Source organism: Podarcis cretensis (genome assembly GCF_951804945.1).
Source record: "Podarcis cretensis genome assembly, chromosome: 5".
In the NCBI taxonomy this organism is placed as follows: Eukaryota; Metazoa; Chordata; class Lepidosauria; order Squamata; family Lacertidae; genus Podarcis; species Podarcis cretensis.
Window position 1 is genome coordinate 100,493,159 of NC_137174.1, and position 15,369 is coordinate 100,508,527.

The 15,369-nt window shown below is 47.5% G+C and overlaps 1 protein-coding gene and 1 long non-coding RNA gene across 2 annotated transcripts in view; both read left to right on the forward strand.

The window, feature by feature from the left end:
* The window catches only part of TPRG1 (tumor protein p63 regulated 1), a 47,095-nt gene that overhangs the window by 27,291 nt on the left and 4,435 nt on the right, over window positions 1-15,369 (forward strand). Inside the window, exon 5 of the mRNA XM_079978288.1 lies at window positions 11,824-11,977. Within this exon, the coding sequence (XP_079834414.1) occupies window positions 11,824-11,977 (154 nt within the window). The remainder of the gene's footprint in view (window positions 1-11,823; window positions 11,978-15,369) is intronic.
* LOC307217271 overlaps window positions 1-15,369 on the forward strand; it is a 42,900-nt gene that overhangs the window by 21,116 nt on the left and 6,415 nt on the right. The gene's annotated exons all lie outside the window — the stretch shown is intronic.

Here is a 15,369-nt window from a genome sequence, read left to right on the forward strand (position 1 = left end):
TCTCAAGAGTCTCCTCCCGCACCAGAATTCAAAAGCATCCATTCTTCAGCGACCAGCCTTCTTGATGGTCCAGCTCTCACTTCCATACATCACTACTGGGAAAACCATAGCTTGAACTATACGGACCTTTGTCGGCAAGGTGATGTCTCTTCTTTTTAAGATGCTGTCTAGGTTTGTCATTGCTTTTCTCCCAAGAAGCAGGCGTCTTTTAATTTCGTGGCTGCTGTCACCAACAGAGGACCTATTTGAATGCAAAGAGCTCCAGGGTCAACCTTTGGCCTCATCTCCAGGAGGGCTGCAGCCAGGGGTCAATGCAAGCATAAGAACACAGGAAGAGTCTGTTGGATCAGGCCCATCTAGTCCGGCCTACTGTTCTCACAGAGCAGGACCAGATACCCCAATGAGAAACCAGCAAGCAGGATCCCAGCATAAGAGCAGCTCTTGCCTCCCGTGGTCCCCAGAAACCGGGATCCAGAAGCTGCCTCCGTCTGTGGAGGCAGAGCAGAGCCATTCTTGCTAGAGCCATCGATAGCCCTCTTCTTCTCCGACATGGATTTGATGGATCTTCTTTGCAAGCCTTCCTAGTCAATGGCCATCACTGTCTCCTGTGCCATAGGAGGGGAGAGGGCTCCAATTCTGCTTGGGGGTTTCCAGAAGGGTATGTGAGATGGGTTCCCTATGGCCTGATCCAGCAGGGTCCTCTTAAGTTCCTATCAGGCCAAAGGCCCAGACATACTTAGTTCATTTGTTAGAGCATGGCGCTGATAATGCCAAGGTTGCGGGTTCGATTCCCATATAGGACAGCTGCATATTCCTGCATTGCAGGGGATGGACTAGATGATCCTCAGGGTCCCTTCCAATCCAACTCTCTGGTTCTAAGATTCTATTATACTCTTGGTGATCCTGAGAGGCAGAACGAGGAAAAACCGTTGACATCTATTTTGCTTGTACTCCATGTCTCTTGTAAAAATACGGTCATAACCTTGGATGAATTTAACAAAGGACGGGTCAAGGTGCCTTTTTAGGCAAGATTGTGATATTCCATGTTAGAAGGCTAAAGCTGGCTTTGCTGATGTCTAGTCTTTGTCAGTTGTCTTCCGACAGTTGGAATTTCCCATTTTTTGTGGCAACTGGCTGTCATTTATTCAGCTGGTATCCTTACATAGTGGTCTCTGTTATACTAGCATATATACAGTATATATACTGTTATGTATTCCTGTTGTGTTTTATGATTTTCCTGATATTTTAAGTGAGCCGGAACTGGTCTATGACCGTAATGTTGTTGTTGTTTAGTCGTTTAGTCAGGTCCGACTCTTCGTGACCCCATGGACCAGAGCACGCCAGACACTCCTGTCTTCCACTGCCTCCTGCAAAAATGACTGTAATAATAAAATTCTAATTCTAATTCTGTTCTATTCTATCCTCCATCCTGTTCTCCCAGTGGCTCAGCAGATGCCCCATTGTGAAGGCCACAACAAGCTGGACATGAGTGCAGCCCCCAACTTGGTTAGTAGTTTTCAAGCTAGGAAAAGGAAGTGTTAGAGCCCTCCAGACTGGTTTATTGTTTTTGTGGGGGTCTTGTGCAACATGTCAGGGAAATAACCACAGACCATTTGTAATGGATTTATACCATTGATGGCTGTTGGCTGTGATGGCTATGCTGTGTCGCCGTGGTCAGACGCAGAAAGGCTTCCAAACACCAGTTGGCAAAAACCACAGGAGTGGGGAGCTGTGTTCGAATCCTGGAGATTTCCCATTGAGGCATCTGGTTGGCCACTGTGAGGACAGGATGTTGGGGAAGATAGGCCCTGCAGCCTAATCTAGCAGTTCTGTGTGTTTCAATTTCGATTACAGCCCAGGTTGGTGTTTGGAGGAAGGGGCTGAGCTGGTTGGCTTTTTTTTGGTTCCTCCCCACTTTGTGATGATTCAAGGATCCGTTCTGTTGGACGGGGTGCAGGAACGAGAGAAGCCGGGACGTTCTGGATTGGCGATGCCATTCGGAGCGTGCCCGGTCTTGCTCGTCAATCTGGCACGAGTCTCCTAGCGGAGGAAAGCAGATGGCTGCCATCACCTTGGAAGAGAAAATGCCACTGGGAGCCAAGTTTGTGGGTTTGGTGCTGCAGCCTCCCCATTGCCCCCCCCCCTCCAGATTGAGAATTAAAATAAGAAACAAACATCCAACCAAGATCTGAAAGGATGATCTAGTTAAATGCCCTCCTCGCACCTGAGTCATGCTGGTTATTTAGGGTGTGCTTTCTGCCCCTTCAGGGGTTTGGTGTGTTCCTGCCGGCCCAGCCCAGCCAGATAATGCCAAATCAGTCCCTTGGCGATGTCTGACTCCATCTCACTTTCTCTGTACCTCTCAGAAGGCAGTTTTAAAAGGCCGTTGCCCCTCCTTTGGAGCAGGGCTTTTCGATCCTCTGGCCACCTCTGTCCTTGACCCAGTCTGGCTCTTCTGATCTTCTTATGATTACCGACAAACCTTCTATGCAATGTTGGCCATACTGGGTTTCTGGTAGCTGCAGCTGGGACAGAACATCTCCAGTAAGATCAAGTCCTCTCTCCTCCTTGTATCACACCAGGCTCCTCTTTGGGGCAGTTTCACCAGCTGCTTACCTGTGTCGTTGACCTGCATGGGAGAGAAAGAAGGTGTAGAGCTAAAGCAAACTGCACATGTGCACTTAAAGAATATCCCCTGGTTAAATCAAAGAGCAGGTTCAAAGATGCAGGTAAAAGGTAAAGGTAAAGGACCCCTGGACAGTAAAGTCCAGTCAAAGGTGACTATGGGGTTGTGGCACTCATCTCGCTTTCAGGCCGAGGGAGCTGGGGTTTGCCCACAGACAGCTTTCCGAGTCATGTGGCTGGCATGACTACACCGCTTCTGACACAACGGGACACTGTAACAGAAGCTGGAGCGCACAGAAACACTGTTTACCTTCCTGCCACAGTGGTACCTATTTATCTGCTTGCACTGGTGTGCTTTCGAACTGCTAGGTTGGCAGGAGTTGGAGCAGAGCAGCGGGAGCTCACTCCATCGCGGGGATTCGAACCGTCAACCTTCTGATCGGCAAGCCCAAGAGGCTCGGTGGTTTAGACCACAGTGCCACCAGCATCCCTTGAAAGGTGCAGAGCTAAGCCAGGGAACAGCAGCACAACAGAAAGGGGAGAATCTGCTCACCTCAATCACAAAATCTAAGGTGGATTATGAGCTGGGAAGCCTGAGAATCCCAACTGAAATAGGAGCAAAAATGGCCAGCATTTGCTCAGTTCCACATGCAGAATGAACATTGATTCGTATCCACTGTTATTGCTTTGAGCCCACAAACAAGAGCTCAGTCAGGAGAGCATGAGACTCTTAATCTCAGGGTTGTGGCTTCGAGGCTCATGTTGTGCAAAAGATTCTTGCATTGCAGGGGGTTAGACTAGATGACCCTCATGGTCCCTTCCTGTTCTACAATTCTGTGATTCTATGTCATTTATTATGGCCTCCAGTTTTGCATTGTGTTTCCTTTGCATAGGAATGAATGGAACAGCAGGATGCTCATTAGTTAAGTGTGTAAAATTCCACCACAGGAGAGACAGCTAGGCAGATAAGGTAGCTTTTTTTATGTCAGAAGTCAAACTGCAGCAGAGTTGAAAGAGAGCTGCGTGTGGCCAACCCAGATCAGAAGAGACATTGATGCCTTCTTGTACCCCTATCTATGAGTGTCATGAACTATCCTAGTTTTGTATAATATAAATAATAACATAACATAACATAACACAACACATAACATAACTATAATATAATATAATATAATATAATATAATATAATATAATAATATATAATATTTATATTTATATCCCACCCATCTGGCTGGGCTTCCCCAGCCACTCTGGGCGGCTTCCAACAAAATATTAAAATACAGTAATGCATCAAACATTAAAAGCTTCCCTAAACAGGGCTGCCTTCAGATGTCTTCTAAAAGTCAGATAGTTGTTTGTTTCCTTGACATCTGAAGGGAGGGCGTTCCACAGGGCGGGCGCCACCACCGAGAAAGGCCTCCCTGTAACTTGGCTTCTCGCAGGGAGGGAACCGCCAGAAGGCCCTCGGAGCTGGACCTCAGTTTCCGGGCAGAACAATGGAGGTGGAGACGCTCCTTCAGGTATACTGGGCCTTTGAGGCCATTTAGGGCTTTAAAGGTCAGCACCAACACTTTGAATTGTGCTTGGAAACATCCTGGGAGCCAATGTAGGTCTGTAAGGTTCAGAGGGCAGGACTGCCCTGCCATTTGGCTGACGGATGCTGCCACTGCCTCACGCAAGGGTGCTCTGGAGCTGGGAGAAGTAGGGAATTAGGGAATTAGGGAAGGCACTGGGAGGGCAGAACCAGGGGTCATCTGTCATCTGGCCTGTCCTACAGACCCCTGCCTTCCTCTGGTGAGGAGGAGGAGGAGGAGGTGGGGAGGCTGCCTTTACAGATTTGAATTAAGATTCAGATGCTAACACAGTCAGATTTTGTGCATGGAATGTGGGGAGGCTGCCACCTTATCCTTTGCTTGGGGCTGCAAAGTGTCTTGGGCCAGTTAGACAACTAAGACACACACACACACACACACACACACACACACATGCTTATTGGACCCACAACTTTTGACTTCCCTCCCCAATCTCGCCGATTCACGTTAAGCAGTAGTCGCTGCTCACTTGCTTAACTCCCAAACCCGTTTGTTTGCTTAAAGTGCTGCATTAGAATGTCCTCCGAAATGCATTTTGCGGCAAAGGGGATTCATTGCAGGAAGCACCCAAACCGGCAGCCTGAAATGCTTCCCCTAAGTGATTTATCTCCTGAAACCATGCGGGTAATTAGAGGAACACAAAGAGGAGATTCAAAAATCCCGGTGGGATTATCGCCAAAAGGCATTGTCTGCAACACTGGCCCTTAGGGTTGACGAGAGCAGCAGCAGCAGCAACAACAACAACAACCAAGCCCAGGGCAGGAATTGGACACAGGTCTCTTTCAGGACGACAGGGGAAATTGTGGACGGTCACCCTTATCTGGCCAAATATGGCATGGTTGTCATGGCTGATAGCTCTCCTCCATGAATTTATCCAGTCCTCTTTTCAAGTGATCTACTTTGATGGCCATCAGTGCATCTTGTGGGAGAGAGTTCCACAGCTCAACGGTGTGCTGCATGAAGAAATAAAATTCCAGGAGGGATGGGAGGAAGATTGGGGAGGGGAAATGAGACATAGCCAGGATACTTTGGGCCTAAGGGTCCATTAATTCTAGCTTTGCCTCCCTCTCTCAGGAAAGAAAACGCTCTTCAAAAGCATGAATAATATCTCACTAAGTCGCTAGTAAAGCCCTCTCTCCATTTCCCACTTTGATTTTGGGACGGCACTTAGGCTGCCTTGTAAACTGGGCTGCTGAACACTGTAATTATCCCGGTCTTTGGCTGCGTCGCTTCAAGGGCGTAGTCTCTGCTCAGAGTTGCACCGCCCTGGAAGGCAGAACCAGTGCATGAGAAAAGGGAAGCGAGAGGCAGGAGAGGGAGCCTGGAGAGAATGGCCGCCCGGCATCAGGGGTTCTTCAGCTGTGAGGGGTAGCTCAGTTGGTAGAGCATGAGACTCTTGAACTTGGGGTCGTGGGTTTGAGTCTGGCATCGGCTTAAAGATTCCTGCATTGCAGGGGGTGTACTAGATGACCCCCAGTGGACCCTTCCAACTCTGTAAATCTGTGCTTCTGTGATTATGCACTGCGGAGGGTTACATAAGAAGGCCTATCTAGCCCAGCATCCTGCTCTCACAGTGGCCAACCAGATACCTGTAGGAAGCAGGATCTGACCACAAGAGCCCTCCCTGACCAGTAGCCTTCAGCAGCCCTCTCCTCCATGGATTTTCCCAACCCTCTTTTTAAAGCCATCCAAATTGGTGGTTAGCACCGCTTCCTGTGGCAGCGAGTTCCATAGTTTCATTAGTATAGACCAGTGGTTCTCAAACTTTTTCCCCCCAGCCACACTTTCAGAAGAAAAAATTGTTCATGCTGCACCATTTTTTTAATTAATAAGAAATACATTTTGCTGGAGGGGGGTTGGAGTGGAGAATTCCTAGCAGTGCATGATTTATAACCTAGAACACAACTACTTTATAATATGATCATGGGGGGTCCATAAAGTATAAAACAATGCAGCTACACAAGAAGACGAATAACTTCCCCGATATAATGATAAACGAGCCCTTTATATACATTCCTTAAGTTGTTATACAAACTCGATGAGAGGTGTGAGCTTGCTTTTTCCAGGCAATCTCATTCATATTAGGTCTAATTCGAGTCAAACAAATTCTCCTCACCTCATTAGCACAAAGAAGCCTTTCTCTTTTCTGATCTTCCTGATTTGTCCCCGTTGGAAATCTCTGCTCACAACAATATGTCATGGAGAACTGTAGAAGAATAGCCAAAGCTCTTGAAGAGGGGCATGGCATGGATACTGTTTTCAGTTGTATATATTTTTTTATGCTATGCTATGCTATGCTGACGGCGCTGTGGGTTAAAGCCTCAGCGCCTAGGACTTGCCGATCGAAAGGTTGGCGGTTCGAATCCCTGCGGCGGGGTGCGCTCCCGCTGCTCGGTCCCAGCGCCTGCCAACCTAGCAGTTCGAAAGCACCCCCGGGTGCAAGTAGATAAATAGGGACCGCTTACCAGCGGGAAGGTAAACGGCATTTCCGTGTGCGGCTCTGGCTCGCCAGAGCAGCGATGTCACGCTGGCCACGTGACCCGGAAGTGTCTCCGGACAGCGCTGGCCCCTGGCCTCTTAAGTGAGATGGGCGCACAACCCCAGAGTCTGTCAAGACTGGCCCGTACGGGCAGGGGTACCTTTACCTTTTTATGCTGAAATGTTTACCGTATTTTTCGCCCCATAGGACGCACCGGCCCATAGGATGCACCTAGTTTTTTTGGGGGGGAATAAAGAAAAAAAATTTATTTCCCCCCCAGGTGCGGGGCTGGCTAGTGGAGGACTGCGCGAAACCCGAAGCTTGGGGCGTGCTTCTGGGTGCAGGCAAGCTCTCCGCTAGCACTGGGAGAGCTGCGTCTCTCCCACGGCTTGCTGATAGCTTCCTGAAGCCTGGAGAGCGAGAGGGGTCGGTGCGCACCGACCCCCCTCGCTCTCCAGGTTTCAGCAAAAGCCTGCATTCGCCCCATAGGACGCACACACATTTCCCCTTCATTTTTGGAGGGGGAAAAGTGCGTCCTATAGGGCGAAAAATACGGTAAATGTTTCTTTGCCTTTGTTTTTTTTAAAATAATATTTATTAAGAGTTTAAAGATTACAAAAAGAAAGAAAAAGAATTAAACAAATCAATATAATACAAAAAAACAAAAACAAAAACACTACATAAAACATTGAATTAACAAAACAAAACAAGAACAATTAAAAACACATCCAATATTTTCAATCTTATCTTTCATTCACTTGTTTCATCGACTTCCTGACGCCTCCCTTTTTGTATTCCACTTCAATTAACTGTTTCAGCAATTCCTTTCCATCTTCCGCTGTTTTCTGTCCTGTAATTTATCTTAACATAGTCTAACCTTGTTTTTTCCCCTTTAATACATTAACAACCTATCTGTACCTAGTTCCTTATAACATTTCTGCCAAAGCCATATAACTTCATTCCACCATAATGTTTCTTTGCCTTTGAGTCTTCCTGCCCCCCTTGCCCTCCTCTCCTTTGAAAACCACTGCTATTGCCTCTGGTGTTCCTTCCAGATCGTCGGTTCAAAGAGTTCAGTTGTGTGTCCCTTGGAGCCTCTGTCTCCCCCCCCCCCCCCGCCGAGGCCTCCAACACAGGCTGGACAGCAGATAGTTAACTTGGTTGAGCCCAAAGCCTTTTGGAAGGTTTATTGGTCATGCGCCATGCGACTCTGGAGAACATAAAGGCAGCAGCTGCTTTTGGGGTTTTGGAGCAGCTCAGGCCCGTGGATAGAATTGTAAGCGCTCTCTGAAAAAACACACACACAAATTTGGTTTTGTCTGACTCCGTGCCAAACTCTCGGGGGGACCGACTTGTCATTATGGGGAGAAGAAAGAAACTTCCCTGATGTCACGCAGTCAGCAAAACCCACCAGCGCCCACTTGCCCTCCGAGGTGCCAACTTTGCACTTCCTTTGGGTCACTAACATAAACAAACATGGAGGCTGCAGCGTCCTGCGTTGCTGGGGAAAGAAGCCTTTGTGGGTTTTGAAGGAGGAAAGGGTTTGGGCCACTGGTTCTTCCTGCATGTTTGTAATCTCCCCCCCCCCCGCACTTTCCCCCTTGCTGTGCTTCCACGCCCAGCCTGCGGAGCAAGAATTCGTGTCTGTGTTTCCTCGTAAATCTTGGCGTGCCGCCTGGGGCTACCCTTTTAATTCCCTTTCTGAGGTTTGCAGGGAGGAGAGGTTCAGGCAGACAAAGAGGATGGGAGCCACCGTTGTGCTGCTTTAGTCATCAGAATGGGTGCTCCTCTGTAGCTCTGGGTGAGGGAAGAACTGTGCTTGCAAAAAAGGACAATAGGGGGAACTTGGGGGAAAGACTGGAAAGCGCAATATCTGAAGACTGAAAGGAATGGGCTCATGGTGAACTTATTGCTCTGGTGATGACATTTTGATTTTCAATTTAACCACTAAACCATAGAATTGATCCCCCCCCCCACTTCCCTCCCTGACCATTTCATAGAAAAATAGAATAACTGAATCCTAGAATCCTAGTGTTATGTACTGAGTTGAATAGGATCCAAAATGCAGCAGTCTGATTGGTCCTAGAACAATAGGATCCAGAATGCAGCAGTCTGATTGGTCCACAGGAGCCACCCAATCCAGAGCCAGATCGAAGTGAATCCGCAACCTGATTGGCCTACAGGAGAATCCCGGAATTAGCCAATCACATGGGGCCCATTGTGTAAATAATGTATATAAAGCAGACATTCTGGGGGAACTTCCATTCCTCCTCACCACTATGAGCTGAATAAAGAGCATGGAATCCACTCTCGACTCCGAGTATATTGCACCTAGAATTGTAAAGTTGGCTAAGCAGGAATCTCAGCTAAAGCATCCATGACAGATGGACAACCAACCTCTGCTTAAAAACCTCCAAGGAAGGAGAGTCTACAAGCTCCAGAGGGAGACCGTTCCACTGTGGAACAGCTCTTGAAATTTAGTCAGGATCTCCTTTCTTGTAACTGGAATCTATTGGATTGGGCCCTATTCTCTGGAGCAGCAGAAAGCAAGCTTGCTCCATCTTCCACGTGACAACCCTTTTGATCTTTGAAGATGGTTATCATATCTCCTCTCAGTGTCCTGTTCCCTAGCATCTATGACAGATGACCATCTGACCTCTGCTTAGAAACCTCCAAGGAACGAGAGCCCACCAACTCTCTAAGGGAGGTTGTTCTGCTGTTGAACAGATCTTGCCATCAGTCGTTCCTCCTAAGGGTTCGTCTGAATCTCTTTTCTTCTCATTTGAATCCATCGGTTTGGCTTCTACCCTCTGGAGCAACAGAGGAGAAGATGCTTGCTCCCTCTTCCATGGGACAGCCCTTGAGATATTGGAAGATGGCTATCATATCTCCTCTCAGTCTCCTCTTTCCCAGGCTAAACATTCCCTCAACTGTTCCTCATACGGCTTGGTTTCCAGACCCTTGATAATCTTGGTTGCCCTCCTCTGCACACCTTCCAGCTTGTCAACACCCTTCTTAAATTGTGGCACCCAGAACTGGACACAGAAGTCCATAATGGAGCAGTACTATTATTTCCCTTGATCTTGATGGTAAACCTCTCTTGATGCCACCTAGAACTGGTCAGGGGCAATGATTCCTCTGGCTAGCAGTTTCCGGAAACCGCAGGGTGGAAGAATTCCTCTTGAGTCCGGATTGTGTTTGTGGGTTTCCCAGAAAGGGCAACTGTGAGAAACAGGATGTTGGACTAGATGGGCTATTGACCACAAGGCTCTTTTTATGTTCTTTAGCTAGATAGAAAATCAGAGGTGGAGCTTGAATATCAAAATACTAAATATCGGAAATTGGCAAAGAGGCAGGAGACGAGATCTGTGCTTTGTTTTCGTTTTTTCACTTATGTTCTGAGCCAGGTGCTTTCTGAATGGGAAAAAAAACAACAACAACCCAGGACTTGGGAAACGTTTTGTCCCTGAGACGCTTTTTGCTTTTGGTGTTCCAGAACTTGGAAGCCATCAAAGAGCCCCTGCTTGTGGGATCAGCTCAGGGAGGGAGCAAAATAAAGGTTTACTTAGCTCATTTCTCAGACAATACAAACCCAAGCCAGAGTTTTGGCACCCACAGCAGAGGTGTTTGGGAGGTTTTACAGTAATTACATCTGAAATAGGAAACCTGTCGTTTCCCCCCCCCCATATTTTTTTTCCCTAAACATCTAATCTGTCTCTTTTACTTAAGAAAAATAAAAAGTAGCATTAGTTTCAGTGTACCTACAAATGCTTCTTTAAAAAAAAAAAAAGCAACCCCCCACAATGAACACACAGAGAGAATCATAAACAGTTGAGTCTAGTTCCTTTAAATTGGTGTGTTCCTGTAGCCATCCCCAAACACTCACAACTCACAATGCTTCTTTTTCCACCCTTCTCAGCCTCATAGAATTGTGAAACTGGAAGGGACCCGCAAGGGTCATCTAGCCCAACCCGCTGCAATGCCGGAATCTCAGCTAACAAATCATGGACAGGTGGTCATTCGATCTCTGTTTTCTGCTGCTCCAGAGGGTAGGTCCCAAACCAATGGCTTCGAGTTGCAAGAAAGGAGATTCCGACTAAACACCAGGAAGAACTTTCTGATAGTAAGAGCTGTGGAACAGTCTCCCATGAGAAATTATGGATTCTCCTTCACCAAAGGCTTTTCAGCAGAGGTTGGGTGGCCATCTGTCATGGATAATAAAAATAATAATATTAATAACAATAATAATAAGATTTATTTATACCCCTCCATCCCCAGCCAAGACCAGGCTCAGGGCGGCTAACACCAGATATAAAAACAATTGATTGAAACACAACTTTAAAAACAAGATTAAAATACAACATTAAAACAACAAAATGCAGCCTCATTTCAGTGGAAACTCAAATCAAAAACTTTTGGGGGGGATGAAAACGTCAAGTCTTCACCAAGGCCAACTATCCAGGCTGGTCCTACGTAGGCCAGAAAAAAGCCAGGGAAGTCCCCAAGTAGGAGTTCCAACACAGAAAGAGAAAGGAAAAGGGAAAGAGGGTTTCATCAAGTTGATTCCAAGCCAAAGGCCAGGCGGAACAACTCTGTCTTACAGGCCCTGCGGAAAGAAATCAGATCCTGCAGGGCCCTGGTCTCATGAGGCAGAGCGTTCCACCAGGCTGGGGCCAGTGTTGAAAAGGCCCTGGCCCTGGTGGATGTTTCAGCTGTGATTCATGCATTGCAGGGGGCTGGACTAGAGGACCCTCAGGGACCCAACTATACAACTCTATGATTCTTGTGCCTCCTCTAGCCTTCTCCAGGCCTCATTCTATGGAACAAGAAAGCCATTGTGGCACAATGGTTAGAGCGTTGGACTAGGACCTGGGGGATCAGCGTTCGAATCCCCAAACAAGCCACGAAGCTCACAGGGTGACCTTGGGCAAGTTACCACCTCTATGCTTAACCCACAGGGTTGTTTTGAGGGTGAATTGTGGGTAGAGAACAACCGTGTACACCAGTTTGAGATCCTTGGGAAGTAAGGGTGGTATATAAATGAAAGAAACAAACAAATTGCTCTCCTTGGTCTGTCTGCCGAAAAAGACAGCGCTCCTCACCTGTCCAAATGTTTCACTTTCTAGGAGGGAGGGAGAAGGCCTGAGGATCTTCTGGGACAAACAGCGAGAGCCATCTCTCCTGGCGCGCTGGAACCCCTTCTCCACCGACATGCCTTACACGACCTTCACAGAGCACCCCGTGAAGAACATCAACCAGAGGTTTATCACCATCTGCCAGGTGGGCCACAATGGGTCAAGAGGACACACAAAATGGGTTGGGCTAATAGTAATACTGTGCCGGGCAGGGGAGTTTCCCCCCCTCTCCCTTCGGTATCTCCCTGATCAGAACCAACGAGCCGTTGATAGTTTTATAGTCCTTTTTATTACAACATCATGTTGCCAACACAAACAGACAACCCTCTTCTTCCTCTTCTGGACTGATCTGATCTGCCTGCTGCTGCATTCCCCAGCCTTCGTCTTCAGAGTACAGTGGTACCTCAGGTTACATACGCTTCAGGTTACAGACGCTTCAGGTTACAGACTCCGCTAACCCAGAAATAGTACCTCGGGTTAAGAACTTTGCTTCAGGATGAGAACAGAAATGGTGCAGTGGGAGGCCCCATTAGCTAAAGTGATGCTTCAGGTTAAGAACAGTTTCAGGTTAAGAACGGACCTCCGGAACGAATTAAGTACTTAACCCGAGGTACCACTGTATTCCCCGACATACCAAGGGTATAATCCAGTAGCTTCCAAAGTGGACCTCCCAATGTTAACGGTAACAATTAAAAAAATAACAGAGAGTTCCCTTGAAGCTCATCTTGAAACCAACCTCTCTCTTGAGAGCAGCTTGGAGTAAGGCAATTCTGAGTGGGGAAACGGCCGGCAGGGAGAGGGTTAAGCCCCTCTCCCCACGCACCCATTCCCCACTCCCATTTACACCTTCCGTGGACTGCTTTTCGTAAAAATTAAGCTCTGAGGATTGGTACCGACCTATAATTAGAGGCCGATGGAACTGTCAATTTAGGTTTCTCATTTTCCCCAATCTTAAGCTTGGTTCACACATTTTCACATCAGTTTGTGATTCATTTGGTTTTTTTAAAAGAGGCCCTCCCATATTAGTGCATCCACCTGCTAAAGTATTTACATTATTTTTTAAAAAATTGAAGGTAATTTATAGACCATCTTTCATTGTAAAAGTAACAAGGCAACTCCCAAACGAAAACAAATACAAAATACTCATTTTGTTTGCAATTCTGACTGATGGACACATTTTTGCAAGCAAGTTTCCCATGTATAGTATATTGTTATGTTTTCGCTGAGGTATATGCACACGCTTTTCCTAATAGACACATTCTTGCACTCCTTTGTTAATTATTGGAGAACTACACAACAAACTGCAGGAAAGTGTGGACTTCGAAGGGTGCTCCAGTCACAATACCCAGTTTGAGAAATCTGCATAAAAACGTTCACCAATCCAAATTTCTCCCCGCATAAGAATTTAAGAAGAGCCTGGTTCAGGATCAGACCAATGACCCATCCTGTGGGAAACCAGCAAGCAAAGGAGCATATGAGCAAAGGAGTCATAGAATCATAGAATCATAGAATCGTAGAGTTGGAAGAGACCACAAGGGCCATCGAGTCCAACCCCCTGCCAAGCAGGAAACACCATCAGAGCACTCCTGACATATGGTTGTCAAGCCTCTGCTTAAAGACCTCCAAAGAAGGAGACTCCACCACACTCCTTGGCAGCAAATTCCACTGTCGAACAGACAGTCCTTTTGCTCCTGTGGCTTCCAGCAGAAGCATTGCTGCGTCCAGCCGTGGTCATAGTGGCTAGTGGCAATTGTGGCTGGTAGCCACCAATAGCCCTTCTTTTCACCTGCGGCTAATCCCAGGTTAAAGAAGACTTGCATGGGCGACTGAGCCCTCCACATAATTTTCCAAATGTAGAAATGCAGGAGGGATGTGTGGGAGGTTGCAGTAGCCACAGTGGGCATCAGATAAACGTCATGGCATGAAACTGAGATCATGCAATAATGGATTCCTGGTGCCTTAATGTAAAAAGGAAGTGAGTGGCATATGCCCCCCCTCTCCACGCAGCGTGAAATATAAGCTCCACAACCATCGATTTGAAACCACACATGCTCAGGTCAAAAACAATATTTCCTCCTCCCCGAATTATCTCCCCATCTGCACGCTCGTAAGGATGTCAGTAATCGGATCTCCCTGTGGAAAACAGAGCGAGAGAGGGAGTTCGGAGTGGCTTGTTCAAAGGGACGCTCCGTCGCCTCTGAGTGCTTTAATCCAGCTTTGGGGAGCGTTGGGAAGTTGTCCCTTTTTCAACCCCCCCCCCTCCCTCGTGGGCGCAAGGAAAAGGAGAGAAAAGAGGTTTTATTTTTCTTCAACGAGACGGGGTGGATTTCTCGCCCAAGTGGTTTCAGGAAAACATCCGATTTGGCAAGAATGGAACCCTTCACGCTTCAAGAGATGAAGGAGCTGCTAGGAATCCCACAAACTCCGAGGGCAAGGAGGGAGTGAGCTTGCGGGCTCTGAGATCATCTTGGGAGAGCAAGGGGTGAAACCGCACATGGGTCGGACTTCTCAGGTCGCCCCTCCAACCCCGAACCTTTCATTTGAAGGACTCCAGGTGCAATCGCTTTTCAGCAGTCCCAAATACTTGCAGCAGGAAACACAGGCAGAGATGTACCTCCGGTGGAAAGGCACCAGCACGTGAGGCACGAACACACAAAACACCGCCTTTTAGATTTTACAGAAGCAAAATGTGGTCACAATAGGGCAGCCCACCAGAAAGCATGCAGGCAAATAACACAGTCTACCAGGGCAGCAGAGATCTTGGAGACTGAGCAGAAGCAAACAGATGCAGGAACTTGAAGTTTAAGCCCAGCCTAGACATTTTGGCTTCATAAGCTGCTACTAGCTAGGCTTGTCCTGTAATAGTCCATTCTGGCTAGATTTTATTGCCCCTTCTAAAAAATCGGGTTTAGTCCAGGTTTCCAGCTGGGATTTGCTGCAGCCACTTAGAGCTTCACTGCAGCCAAAGCAGGTGGTGAAGGAGGGGAGAATAAATTATTAGTATTTCTGTTTAATGCATTTTTATCTCATGTTTGCGTGGCAAGGTCCCAAACCTTCCCGGGAAGTGAAATAAAGACACACGAAACAGTATATTTGGTTAAAGGGTGAAAAGGGCCACAACTTTATTGGTTACAGAATGTGAGTGGTATTGGCTTAGGCACTGGAAACCACACGACTATATCCAACTCCTGCCCGCCTGCAGGAATTCTTGGAAGGGTTAACCACCAGTAGGGGGAGCCCTGCTGATGCACATCAACTAGGGACTCCCCCAGGGTCACCGCTAGGGGTTGTGCCATGGCCCTAGCCCCCCGTCTGGGGCTTCGGACGGAGACCACGCCCCCCGGATTCCTTTAACGGAATACCCTTGAATTCAGAGGGGTGGGTGATGGCCACTACCTCCCCTCCCCTTCAACCAAATACTCCAATGCCTAACCGCCAGACCTTACAAAGTTGTGATGATTTGCTATGAGATAGGCGAAGAAACCAAATGGCCGGTGCCAATTTGCCAAGTGGAAAAAATCCTACCAGGTCCCTTGG